The 13,967-nt window shown below is 38.7% G+C and overlaps 1 protein-coding gene across 1 annotated transcript in view; it reads left to right on the forward strand.

Moving 5' to 3' along the window:
* Phlpp1 (PH domain and leucine rich repeat protein phosphatase 1) overlaps positions 1 to 13,967 on the forward strand; it is a 215,675-nt gene that overhangs the window by 197,258 nt on the left and 4,450 nt on the right. Inside the window, exons 14-16 of the mRNA XM_047526484.1 lie at positions 1,431 to 1,535; positions 9,900 to 10,094; positions 13,105 to 13,333. Of these exons, the coding sequence (XP_047382440.1) occupies positions 1,431 to 1,535; positions 9,900 to 10,094; positions 13,105 to 13,333 (529 nt within the window). The remainder of the gene's footprint in view (positions 1 to 1,430; positions 1,536 to 9,899; positions 10,095 to 13,104; positions 13,334 to 13,967) is intronic.

Genomic DNA, 13,967 nt, shown 5'->3' on the forward strand with positions numbered 1-13,967 from the left:
AAAGATATAGTGAGAGCTTTAAGATTTAAGAAGCCCTCCCATGGCTTATCATTTTAGATGGATAAAATTTAGTATCAGGTTGTACAGAGAGCAAATAATGGCAGATATCTTTTTTTTTTTTGAAATGCCTTTTTTTGTTTTGTTTAGTAGTAGAATGGAAAACTTGGAAGAGAGGATATATAGCTGTACTGTAAAATGAAGTGTTAATTTGTGAATTTCCTGTTGACACCATGTATGATTTACATGTTTTTCAGCTTTTTAGGATAAGGAGGCAGGTGAATATTTGCTAGTAATTGAAAGTAGAAACTTTCTTTAACCAAATGTTTTTAAATTTCAGAGCTGTTACCACCAACTAGTTCTATAATCAAAATGAATACTTTTAAGTATAAGTTTACATCATAGAGTTTTAACTGGTTCTCAGGAAGAGTATTCATTAGATTCATACTTGTTTAAATTTAAGAGTTCATAGATGCCAACAGATGAAGTTTTGGGAGTCATGAAAAAAGTATTTAGGTATTGTCAAGAGATGACACCTGCACTTTTTCGCTTGTTCAGATTACATGGGGGAAAATCCAGCAGCAATTTACAAGAAGCAAAGCAGGATTTATTTGACCATATGGTATCCAGTCTTTCTACAGACGTACTTCATATCTGCTATGAATTCCTGTTTGGGGGCACTGAATACTTCGTAGTAGACTGATTTTAAAGAAACCCCATTTGAGAGTTTTTTGTTGTTCATTTGGGTTTTTTGTTTGTTTGTTTTTTAATATTTCTGTATGGGGTCCTATTGGACCAATTGGAAAATGGAGGTGAGACAAGAATTGAAACCTCTTAAATGCATGTAGTTAACTTTTATTTATTAAAATACCCCTCATTTACTTTGTACATTTTATTTTTATGGTAGTCCTAGTGTAAACGGCTTACCTGAGTGAGGGCAGCATTGAACAGTCCAGGAAAGGTCCTCAGTATTATTTGTTAAATATTTGAAGGAATGATACGAACAGGAATTGGATTTGGAGATGAATGTTGATTTCTCTCACATACCCTAACCACAGTGTAATTTGTTCATTTCAAGTTTAGATGTTGGTAGTGAAAGAATATAATCTAATATTTGAATTTTCTTTTCTCATGATGAGACTGAGAGCTGTCCTTTTCATTCTCAGGAGTGAAGAGCCATCTAATGTAGAGTGTGTCACAATCTCCAATAGGTGCTTTTATAATACTCCTGAAAACTAATTCTCATGCCATGTGTATATGCCCCTTGGTTTTCATTATTATGGTTCTTGTTGCTAATAAATATTTTAGACACAGTAAATAGTAGAAACTGGTAAGTACAGAGTGATTAGCAGGTGTTTTTCATTTCTGAGATAAAGGTAGCAACTCACACGTTTGGTTTCAATGATTCCTATTTTCCCTGTTTCTCTTGTTAGTAACATCCGCTGCTTCAAAATTGATCAGCCTTCGGCAGGAGATGCATCTGGAGCCCCAGCTGTGTGGAGTCATGGTTATACAGAAGCTTCAGGGGTAAAAAACAAGTAAGTTGGATGAAACTTTGGAGCAAGAACTGCCTCCTGCCTGTCCCCCTTTAGTGTGGTGGAAAGAAATCCAGTGCTGTGGCACATACTTTTCTCATGTCAAATTTCTTTGAACATGTTGGACTCCCTCATGACTTATGTTTGAACACCAAGCTAAGGCCCTGCTTGTCATCACATACTCTCCTTTTGTGAGAGGTGTTGCTAGGATACAGTGTAACTGACACATTATATCTATGTAAGACTCCAGTGTTTGGAAAAGGCCTAAGCATTGAAATGCATCACTTCTCCTTTGAAAAGCCCCTTTATCTTTCTCTGGAGCCTGTTTACCAAGCAAAAACAGGGTAGTATTAAGGGAGAAATAGCTTTGATTGTCCATATTCAAGATCACTTATGCTGACTATGGAGCTATTTTTTTGCAGTCTAAATTAGCTTGGTAGGAGCTTGATGTCCATTCCCTGTAATATCTTCTGCTTGTCTGTTTCCAGAAGTGGTCCAACCTAATTTCTTTTTTTCTTTTTTTTTTCCCTTGTTTTCACCAACTTTCCCTCTCTTAAATACAAATGTTGATTTTCCTGAGAAATGTAATCAATCTTCTCAGGCTTTCTTTATTTGAGGAGGTGCTAAGAACTAGTTTTAGGAAAATAGAATTCTATAAATTAGAGTAGTCATAATTTCATTACACAGTGTGCAAGAACACAGTGTTGAGAGTAGAGGAAGAACCAAAGTGGAGGAAAATCTAATAATAGCTCATATTAATATTCAATCCTGGGTGCATCAGTCATTTGGGGAACTTTAAAATAAAAAAAATTCCCCAGCCTAGGTCCATGGAATCAGAATGTTTTAAAATCTCCCCATGTGGCTCTGAAGTGTGTCCAGGATTGAGAACCACTGACCACTGCCTAGCCAAATATCCTTCATGGAGAGTAAAAGGTGGAATTTTTGTTGCCTTGCTGACTGCTCTTCTTTGTCACAAAAAATAGCATCAACTCCAGTTTTGGATCTGACACATGATCTCTTCCTCTTTTCCTAAGGGGTAATTCTTAATGCCTTCCAGAAAAGAGGTAGTTCCTCTGTTCCATTTGCTCAACAAAGGCAGTGACCAGGGCAGGCTGTCCCTGTTCTTCCAGGGCTCTCGCCATTGCTGTATTTCTGGTATTTTGCACTCTATGTCCTCCTATTAGCTGGGGGATTAGTATATTCTTTGGGTTACTCAAATCTCCTTTCTGGAGGTGATCACTTTTTGGACTAATAGACCTGCGTGAAGATGCTTTCTAATTCAGAACACCGATGTGAAATCTGAGATTATGTTTAAAGTATCTGTGGATATTTTAATACCTACTCATCTATATGAATTAAACAACTAACCAGTTAGGTCTGGTTTTTTTCTGGCATAATTCCCCCTTCCGCAATTTTTTTGAACTTTTATTATTTTGAATAATATTTTAATAATATTTAGTAATATTTTAATAATATTTATTATTATTTTTGTTATTTTGAAGTATAATATGGGCTCAGAAAAGTGCTAATAAGCACACTCTGAATTGTCCTGAAGTGAACTCACTTCAGACCACCACCTGGATCAAGAGGTGGAAGACGAACAGCTCCCAGAAGCCCCAGCCCACCCTTGCCCCTGCTTTATATCCCCTGGCTTTCTTACCCTTTGATTTTGCCAGCAGAAGTTTCTCAACAAACCAAGTTTGTTGTTCTGGTTTTTCGATTTTGGCATTGTAGGTAAAGTAGTCACTTCGACAAGGAGCTTGCAGCTTGCCACCTTGAAGAGAAGGGAGAACGGTGATGTCTGCCTCCAGATCTCAGTAAATGTCTCCTCTTCCCCTCCCTCTCCCTGGGGTGTGCTCTTGCCTCCCTGTCAGGTCATTTCAGATCCTTTGGGGAAACCCAAGCAGGGAGCTACAATTGGGTAATTTAGACTCTTCCTCAGACCAAAGAACACACAGGAGGCTTCACCAGAAAAGAAATCCTAAGAGTGGTCACACTGGTTTTTTGGAGGTTGTTTGTTTTGTTTTGTTTTGTTTTTGCAGTGCTGGGGATTGAATCCAGGGTTGCTAGGCAAGCACTCCATCACTGAGATATACCCCAAGGTCCAGACTACAGTTTTAAAAAGAAAAAGGAAAAAAAAAAAAAAAGAATCATATTTTTTTCCCCCAAGTCTACTTCATACAACACCTATGACTAGCAAGGGGAGTTTACAAAAGGAAGATAGAATTTTAAGATGATCATAAATTTAGCTAGGCACAGTGGCACATGCCTGTAATCCCAGTGGCTCAGGAGGCTGAGGCAGGAGGATCATGAGTTCAAAGCCAGCCTCAGCATTGGCGAGCACCAAGCAACTCAGACCCTGTATCCAAATAAAATACAAAATAGGACTGAGAATATGGTTCAGTGGTCGAGTGCCCCTAAGTTCAATCCCCAGTACCCAAAAAGAAAAGACGGGGGAAAAAAAATAGACCAGCTTCAGTGAGGCTCTCTCTCAAAATAAAAAATATGAAAAATAAAAGGACTGGGGGTGTAATTCAGTGATAAAGCACCCCTGGTTTAATCCCCAGTACCCCCCCATGATTATAAAATTTAACTTTGTTGCAAGTTACCATATAATTTGTGATGACTTAATTTTCTTAATAAATGGAAGCAGGAATTTCAAAGTACTGAGATAAGAATCAGACTGCTCAGCTTAGAATCTGGGCTGTATACTTAGTTGCTGTGAGACCTTGGGCAGTTCTCAATTCGTTAACTTAACTTCCTCATCTGTATAATGAGGGGAAATCCTGATGGGGTGGTTATGAGGATCACACGAAGTGTTGTGTGTGATATATGTACTCAGAACAGCATGTGACACACAGTAAACCCCTCTGACTTGTTAGCTACCATTAATAGTGATAATGGTTACTCTCTATCCTTCAACTCCTAAGGACAGGGATTATATTTTCAAGTTTATATATATGGTATAGCAAGTGTTTAATTGCGGTATTTTTTCCCTACTTATTAGCTTATAGTAAGAAGGAGTATTAGATTCTCAGTAAAATCCACCTTTTTTAGTGAACAGTTCTACAAATTTGATGAAAGAATATCATCTTGTAACCACCATCATTATCAAGTTATAGAGCAGTTTCATCATCCCCCAAAATTTACCCACACCCCTTTTTTAAAAGTTTGTTCTTGACCCCTGCTATCAATCCTTGGCAGCTCCTGATCTGTTGTCCATTAGTTTTGTCTTTTTCAGAATATTATATAAATGAAATTAGTATGTAGACTTCTCAGTCTGTCTTCTTTCACTGTATAAAGCATTTAAAATTCATTTGTGTTATTCAGTTTATCAGTAGTTCATTCCTTTCTGTTGTTGAGTATGATTCCTTTGCATGGAATGTATTTTGGTTTATTATTTGGAGGATATTTAGGTTGTTTCAAGTTTTTAGCACTTATGAATAAAAATGCTATTAACAGTCGTATACAGGGTTTTTTCCCATATTTTTTAATTGGGGCACACAGTTGTACATAATGGTGGGATTTGTTGTTACATATTCATACTTGTATACAATATAACAATATAATTTGGCCAGTATCATTCCCCAGTGTTTTCTCTTTTTCCTCTCCTCCTCTCTCATCCTGGCCCCTCTTCTACTTTACTGATCTCCTGTCCATTTTCATGAGATACCCCCCACCCCGTTTCCCCAAATTTTCTTTTCTTTTTTCTCTCTAGGTTCCACATATGAGAGAAAAAATGCAACCCTTGACCTCAGCTTGGCTTATTTTGCTTAACATAATGGTCTCAAGTTTCATCCATTTTTATACAAATGATATAATTTCATTCTTCTTTGTGACTGAGTGAAACTCCATTGTGTAGCTATGCCTTATTTTCTTCATTAATTTATCTGTTGATGGACACTTAGGCTGATTCCATAGTTTGGTTATTGTGAATTGCGCTGCTACCATGGGTATGCATGTATCAGTATAGTATGCTGACTTTAACTCTTTAGGATAAATACTGCGGAGTGGTATAAATACTGAGGAGTGGTATGACTGGGTCATATGGTGGTTCCCTGTTTGTTGAAGGACCTCCATACTGATTTCCATAGTGGTTGTACTAATTTACAGTCCCACCAACAGTGTAAAAGTGTTCCTTTTTCTCTACATCATTTTTAACATTTATTATCATTCATATTCTTGATGACTGCCATTCTGACTGTAGTGAGATGAAATCTCAGGGTTGTTTTGATTTGCATTTCCCTAATTGCTAATGGTGTTGAACATTTTTTTATGTATTGTTGGCCATTTGTATTTTTTCTTTTGAGAAGTGTCTGTTCAGTTCATTTGTCCATTTATTAATTGGGTTATTTGGTTTTGTTTGTTTTATAGGAACAAAATTTATTCCAACTTAATTATTTGGTGTTTTTTTTTTCATTCAGTGGTGTATTTTTGAGTTCTTTATATATTCTGGATTTTAATCGTCTGTCAGAAGAGTAACTAGCTAATTTCCTCCCATCCTGTAGGTTCTCTCTGCACATTCTTTTTTTTTTTTTTTTTTTTTTTTTTTCTGTGCAGAAGTTTTTAATTCGATGCCATACCATTTATTAACTCTTGGCATTATTTCCTGAACTTTAGGGTTCCTATTGAGAAAGTCATTGCCTGTGCCTAAAAGCTGGGTAGTTGACCCTGTGTTTTCTCCTAGGAGTTGCATAGTTTCTGGTCTAATTCTTAGGTCTTTGATCCATTTTGAGTTGATTTTTGTGCAGGGATATGGATAACCAGTTTTTCTAGCACCATTTTTTAAAAAGACTGTTTTTGGTACCTTTGTCAAGGATCAGACAACTGTATCTGAGTGGGTTTGTTTCTGTGTTTTCATTTCTTATGGGTGAATGCCTAGGAATGGGATTGCTGGGTTATATTGGTAAGTAATACTTACTTTCATAAGAATCTACAAACGAGGTTGAAATTGACTATACTGTTTTGTACTCTAGTAGCAACATATGAGAGTTCTAGTATTTCTAAATCCTTACCAGAATTTATTATTGTGAGATGATGTTGTTTTGGCCTTTCTCATTAGTGGTTTTAATTTTCATTTCCCTAAATGCTAATGGTGCTGAATGCTTTTTCATATGCTTATTTACCATCTGTATATCTTCTTTGGTGAAAATTCATTCTTTAAGCACAATGTTAACTAAAGGTATTTTTATAGATGCACTTTACTGAGTTAAGAAAATTATTTAGTAGAGGTTTTAATGATAAATAGATACAAAATTTTGTCATAGACTTTATTCTGCATCATAGAGATGACCATCTAGTTTTTTGTCTTTAATCTGTAGTATGGTGAGTTACAGTGATTAGTTTTTTGGGGATTTTTTTATACCGAAGATTGAACCTACGGGCATTTAAACACTGAGCCACATTCCCAGCCTTTTAAAAAATATTTTTATTTAAAGACAGGGTCTCACTAAGTTGTTTAGGGCCTTACTAAGTTCTGAGGCTAGCTTTGAACTCACAATTCTCCTGCCTCAGCCTCCTGAGCTACTGGGATTACAGGCGTGCTCCACTGCACCTGGCCAGTGGTTGGTTTTTTTAAATGTTGAATTAACCTCCCATTCTCAGTATAAATTCCACATGGCCATGATGTATTATTCTTCATATATGCTACTGAATTTCAGCTTGTTGGTGATATGTTGAGGATGTCTGTATTCCATGATGAATATTCATCTGTAGTGTTCTTGTAATGTCTTTGTCTGATTTTGGTATCCAGGTTAATCTGGCCTCATAGAATGAGTGTGTCCTCTTCTTGTGTTTTCTGGAAGAATTTATATAGAATTGATAGTACATCTTCCTTAAACGTTTGGAAGAATTTACCAGTAAAGCCAGTGAGTGTCTTCATGTAGGATTATCTCTTTTTTCTTATATGAACTTAAATAATTTATCTCTTTCAAAGGGTCTGTTTCATCTAATTTTCAAATTTATTGGTATAACCTTGTTCCTAATATCATTACTAACCTTTAAATATCCATAGGATCTGTACTGATGTCCTTTTACTCTCTCATTCTTGATGTTAATAAATTTTTTTTCCTGATCAATTTTGTTTCAGGTTTATAAGCTCGTTGATATTTTCAAAGAACTAGCTATTGATTTAATTGACTTTTTCCTGTCATTTTTCTGTTTTCTGTTTCACTCACTTTTCTTATTTTTATGTTTCCTTTCTTCTTTCATTGGTTTTGTTTTGCTCTTCTTTTTCTAGTTTCATAAGGTAGAATCTTAGGTTGTTGATTTAAGTCCTCTTTAATTCTTATAATATAAACCTGTAGAGTTGTAAATTTTCTTCTAAGAAGTTTCTTCAACATAGTGAAAAATATACTTTGACTAGAATTCTTTAAGCTTACTTAAACTTGGTTTTTGGCCCAGAATATGATCTGCCTTGGTTAAAGTACATTTGGAATTGCTGTTGGATAGAGTATTAGGTTTAGCTGGTTGATAAAATTGCTCAAGTCAAATACTGTACTGATTTTCTGTCTTTTCTGTTGATGAGTGATAGACTATAATTAATGGATTTGTCTGTTTCTTCTTGTAGTTCTGCTAGTTTTTACTCTATGTATTTTGAAGCTTTATTATTGAATGACTAAACACTTAGAATGTTGAGGCCTCCAGGTGAACTAACTCCTTTATTTTTATGAATGATTATCTTTCTTCATGTAATACTCTTCATTTTATTTTTCAACTTGCTATAGTTTTTTGTCTCATCTATTCTATATTTACTTTTTCTCTTTTTCTTGATTCTTTTCGATTATTTTTATGATTACATTTTGTCTTTTTTCTTCGTTCTTATTCTGTAGTGTGTAGGTGCGTGTGTGTGCACACATGTGCAATTTGTTTATAGTGTAATCTTTAACTTACCTTCAAGTAATACTGTATCATTTCACATATAAGAACCTTGCAGATGAGTACTTGCTTCTCCCTCCCTGTCTTTACGCTGCTGTTGTCAGAGGTTTTATTTCTACATCATTAGTGTTTTTACTTTAGTTACTTTCTAAAGCAGTGTTTAACTTCCATGCCTTTGACATTTTGAGCCAGGTAGTTCTTCACTGTCATTGGGGAGGGCAGAAGGCCTTCGTGTGCCTTGTAGGATGTCTCTGGATCTCTACACACCCGTTGTATGGTCTCCACCTCATCCCCCATTGTAGCAGTAAAAATGTCTCCACCTATTTGTCATTTACGGGGTATTTCATTCTTGTGTGTAGATCCAGATTTCCAGCAGATATCATTTTCTTCTGCCTCAAGGGTTTCCTTTTACATTTCTTATAAGGGCTAACCTTCTGCTGTTGAATTCTCTTATTTGTGCATCTGAAAATGTTTTAATTTCAATTTAACTTTACAAAGACATTTTTACTGGTCTAGTGGTTGGTTTGGGTTTTTGTTTTTTTAAATCAGTAGTTTAAAGATGATGCTCCACAGTCTTCAGTGTTGTTTCATTCACGGCTTTGCACCCCCACCCCTTTGTTCCTGGTTTTTAATAATTTGATTTTGATGTGCCTCAGTGAAGTTTCTTCATGTTTCTCTTGCTGGCCATTTGTTGAGCTTCTTGTAACTGGGTCCTCTGCCCCATTTATTTTTACTCTCTGTTTAACTCTGGATAATTTCGGAGATGCAAATTACTTGAAAACAGTTTAATTTCTCTGAGCTTGAGTGGGGTTCTCTGATTTCCAGCAATTCACTTCCTCCAACTGGCTCTCCCTCCACCAGTGCTCTTTGCCTGGGAATTCTAACCTCCTGGGCTTCCCTCAGCTCCCAGTTTCTCACCTCAGCACAGGGAGGCCATAGGCCTCCACCTGGGGTTCCTCCTCCTGGCGCTGCAGCATGCAGATTTTCCCCAGGAGTAAGCAGAGCCAGCTTTGTCCCATGACAGTTGTTTCATTTTTTTTCCTGCCCTTTGAAAAGTGGTTTTGAGACCTTTTGTATATTTTTATATACTTTCAGTGTTTTCTATTTTAGTCTAGTGTTGTAGTCATCACCTTATTTTGGTTCAGTGTGGAGGTTCTCCTTAATAACTGATCATTGAATGTATAGATAGTAATTCACAATCGTATTATTTCTCTGACCTCTTCTTCCCCTTCTTTCACTGCCATGAAAAGTAAAATCAGACAAGAAGGATGGGGAAGGCATGTATGAGGCATAATATGTGTTAATCATTCTTCTCCAAATGTAGAAATTGATATAAATTAGCTGGGGTTAGTTTACCTTTTCTTACTATGTCTACAGTCATGAAGAGCAACCAAATTGGAATAGGCAAATCTGAAAGGAAAAAAGTAAGTCAAGTGGGCACAGAGAAGGAAAAATGGGTAGACTCAGCACAAAAGTGTTCTTGCTTTGCAGGTTGTGTGTCGCAGCTCTGTCTGTGAATAACTTCTGTGACAACCGAGAGGCCCTGTATGGTGTATTTGATGGAGACCGCAACGTGGAGGTGCCGTACCTTCTCCAATGTACCATGAGTGACATTTTGGCTGAAGAACTGCAGAAAACAAAAAATGAAGAAGAATACATGGTCAATACATTCATTGTTATGCAAAGGTAAAACGGACTCTGCTGCATGCACTCTTGCTCTTGAAGTGTTTGCCCTTTGGATAGCAAAGTGGTTGCCCAATAATCAGTAACCTCAGGGCACTGCTTTGGACTTTGGGTGCTCAAGATGCTGTCCAATGGTCAAGGAGGGCTTGTGCTCCGGTTTGAGACTGCTTTGTAGGAAGCTGAGTCCATGGCAGGAATGTAGTTTCTCAGTGAATTGGACCTTATGGGCCTGTATTGATTCCAGATTTTCACTGCAACACCCACCCTCCCCAGAATCACATGAGCTCCACAGGCTGTTTAGACCTTCTGGTGTGTGGCCTTCTCTTTGAAATGGGCCATTTCTATCCCCATTTGTTGACCTTTATGGTTTGAGAAGTGTAAAAGCCTTTGTGGAATTAAGGTGGTCAGACTTTAGACCAGGAGTGGAAACGTTCTTTGTTATTTTGCCCCTTACTTGATGTTTAAGGCAGCATTGCTAATCCTCAGTTGCCTGCCACTCCCACCTGCCACACAGCTTCTGCCACACAGCTTCAGTCACTGCAGGTGGTGGGTTGTTGTTTGGGTCCATAGGACTGAAAGGTATAAGTGAAAGCACCCAGAAACAACTTCAGATGCAAAAACTCACGCAAGAGATTTTATTAAGCAAACAGGCAGAGCGTCTCCCTGCAGGAAGAGAGAGAGAAAATGAGAGGAAAAGAGAGAGAGTGAAAGCCAGGAGGAGAGAGCATGAAAGCGAAGAGGAGAGAGAGAGAAAATGGTGGGGGAGCTATTCTTAAGTAGTTCAGTAGTTTGCAGGCTAATAACAGGCCAGTGACTGATGAGAATGTTCACAGACTGACAGTCTGGACCAGTGACTGCTGAGAATGTTCATAGGCTGATGAGTGGACCAGTGACTGCCGATTGTTCACAGGCTGATAGTCTGGACCAATGACTGCCGAGAATGTTCACAGGCTGACGGACAAGTGGGCCAATAGCTGACTAGGATATTCACAGACTGCCAGTCTGGGTTGTAAAATGGTGTGGGGGAGGGAGAATGATAGCAGATCTGATGTCAACAATAAGGACTCCCTCATTCAAAGAATTGCTCATTTAGTCTCTTTAAGGGATTTGTAGGTTGTGCAGGAGTTGCCTGTCTATAAATACTGTACCACAGACTCTTGCTCCTTTGAGACTTCAAGGGATAAGTGTCCTAGTGCTCCAAAGGTCATGGTAATAGTTGATGATCTCTTTTGTTGCTTTTCCTGTCCTCGGATAATCTACCAGAGGAAGTGGTTTTGTCATCAGTGTGTTAGTGTCTGCTTCAGAGGCTGTTCCCAGTAACCTCTGGAGCTGGGTCTGAGTATGAATGGTTCTTCTTGCAGAGACCCATTGTAGGGGTTCTGGAGTGGGTCCCTGCTCCCAGAATCGCCTTATGTGTCAGATTCCCAATGAGTATGAACAGTTAGCCGTTGAACAATGTCAAGAGCTAATACTTAGCAAGCCCTTTATATGTACAGTTATTGTTCCAAATACCGTACATGTGATACATTTTTTCCAGTGAGATAGGTCTGGTTACCTTCTTACTTTACTGTTGAGAAACTGAGGTACAGAGAGATGAAGCAAAGTACCCTAAGAGCTGGTAGGTGGTGCAGCCTGGATTTGGGCTCAAGCAGGAACACTCCAGAGGGTGTTCTAACTACCAGCCACGCTTTTGTTTTACCACCACCTTGTTCTAGGGGGAAAAAAACCGAGAGAGATGTGTCACATGCACATTCACAAGCATGTGCACACACATACATCCTTTGCAACCTCCCAAGAGGTCTGCTCTTTATACACACTCAGGCGCTGAGTAAGAATTAAGAGTCGAGGGCCCCAAACTCTGATTACTAGCTCCACTTTTCACAAATATTTCTGCCTTTAAAAGGAAGAAAGTAGAGCTGCTTTAGAAGGGCATTAAAGCCAAATCTAGTTGTGGATGTTGGGAAATTGGAATGTAGTGACCCAGATTGCAGGCCCATCTCCAGGGCGTTTTGTGTGCCTCTTGTTTTCTTTTTGTTAACAGGGTACAAGATTGCGATGAGCTTTTCAGTCCTTGGGGGAACTGTATGTTCTTTTGTGCCTGATCTAATACATGTGAGTAGGCAGCCCTAGTTTTCATAGCTACTATTACCAATTGCTTCACTTAGATGTGTGATAAGAGCTGACAGTACCTGAGGGTCTGTCTTGCTGAAACAGGGTAGGCTGGTTTTCTTAACTCTTTTGCTGCTGTTCTATGTGGAAACAGCAGAGACCTGGGAGGAGTTACCATTTGTAGGGCTTATAATTGGAGTTCTTTGCGCCTTTTGATTGTCAGAATTTGCAGGTGCTTCATGTGTTCAATAAATCTATGAGTTAATAGTCATAAGTCAAAGAACAGATCATAAGCACTTGGTATTTGATTACCAGGTGGCCTTTTTGTACGCTTTCTAATATAGATATTTCTGATCCAGAAAGTCTTGGCTGTATGTGGCAAAAACAGGAGCAGTTGGATATTTAGGCTCATACCAGGCAGCGTCTTTCAGAAGGGAGAGAGTGGCCAGGTTATTCTGAAGGACATCAGTGTGTAGCATCTTGAGTTCATACCTTCTCTAAGTGATGCCTTCAGTTTTCCCCTCCTGGGAACAGTGAGGAACTGTCAATTTCATGCTGTCTTTGGAGTGTGTGTGCTGGAGGGGCACAGTGATTGACGTGGGGTTAGCAGACGACACGGCAGTCTCAGGACTCCTTCCTTCCAGACCAACTCCTGTGACTTTTAATGAAAAAGTAACACTTTCCCCCCATTTGGAGCAGATGCCTCTCGATGTGGGTGTGATGTCAGGTTCAGGGCCTCTTTTCCTCTGAGAAGTTCAGTGGTTTGTGCTTTGATGAAAGAGGCTGTCAGACTCCCAGGTTCCTTCTCCTTCCTGGCCCTGTCCATTGGTGCAGCCTCCCCATTGAATTAATAAAACTGAGACATGATGGGTTTGAGTTTTCATCCCCCCTTTTTGGATTCCAGGAAACTTGGAACTGCTGGGCAAAAACTTGGAGGTGCTGCTGTCCTTTGTCATATCAAGCATGACCCTGTGGACCCAGGAGGATCCTTCACCTTGACCTCTGCTAATGTGGGCAAGTGCCAAACAGTTCTCTGTCGAAATGGAAAGCCACTGCCTCTGTCCAGATCTTACGTCATGAGCTGTGAAGAAGAGCTAAAGAGAATAAAGCAGCACAAGGCCATTATCACTGAGGTGAGGAGAGAGGGGTCCACCTGATGATCGTGGGAGGAGTGATCAGAAGGTCATGGCAGAAACCATTTAGGGAGCTTTTACCTTCAATGGACTTTTTTGAAGTTGGCTTAAAATTATGATTCTAAATTAAAATTTAAAGTTCTAAATCTGTAGTCTCACAAAGTATATAACCCATGCTATCTACACATACTATCCAGGGAACATGTATATACTACAAGGACTAATGTACAGGTTACCATATCACACAAGGAATAAGGTATAGAATAATGAAAGATTCACCAATCGCCAGGTATGCAGAGTGCTTGATAGGCATTATCCCATTTAGTCCTCATGGCCAGTCTTCAGAGATTCTGATTGAGTGACTCCCGAATCACACTGCTGTTTTCACATCTCAGCTCTGCTGCTTGCAGGCTCTGACCTTTAAACTTACTTTAGCCTTAATTTCCTCCTCTCTACAGTGGGAATTTTAGTGTGTCTGTCCTATCTTACAAGTCTAACATTAACATGTCTGTGTAAATGTTAATGAGTTGTTATTTTGATTCAGATCTCACCCAGGGGAAGTTTTGTCCCCTATAGAACATTGGGTGGTTTATCTAGAGACATTTCTGCTCACAAATGGGCAGAGTGCCATTGG

This window comes from Sciurus carolinensis, chromosome 15, assembly GCF_902686445.1.
Source record: "Sciurus carolinensis chromosome 15, mSciCar1.2, whole genome shotgun sequence".
NCBI classification, from domain to species: Eukaryota; Metazoa; Chordata; class Mammalia; order Rodentia; family Sciuridae; genus Sciurus; species Sciurus carolinensis.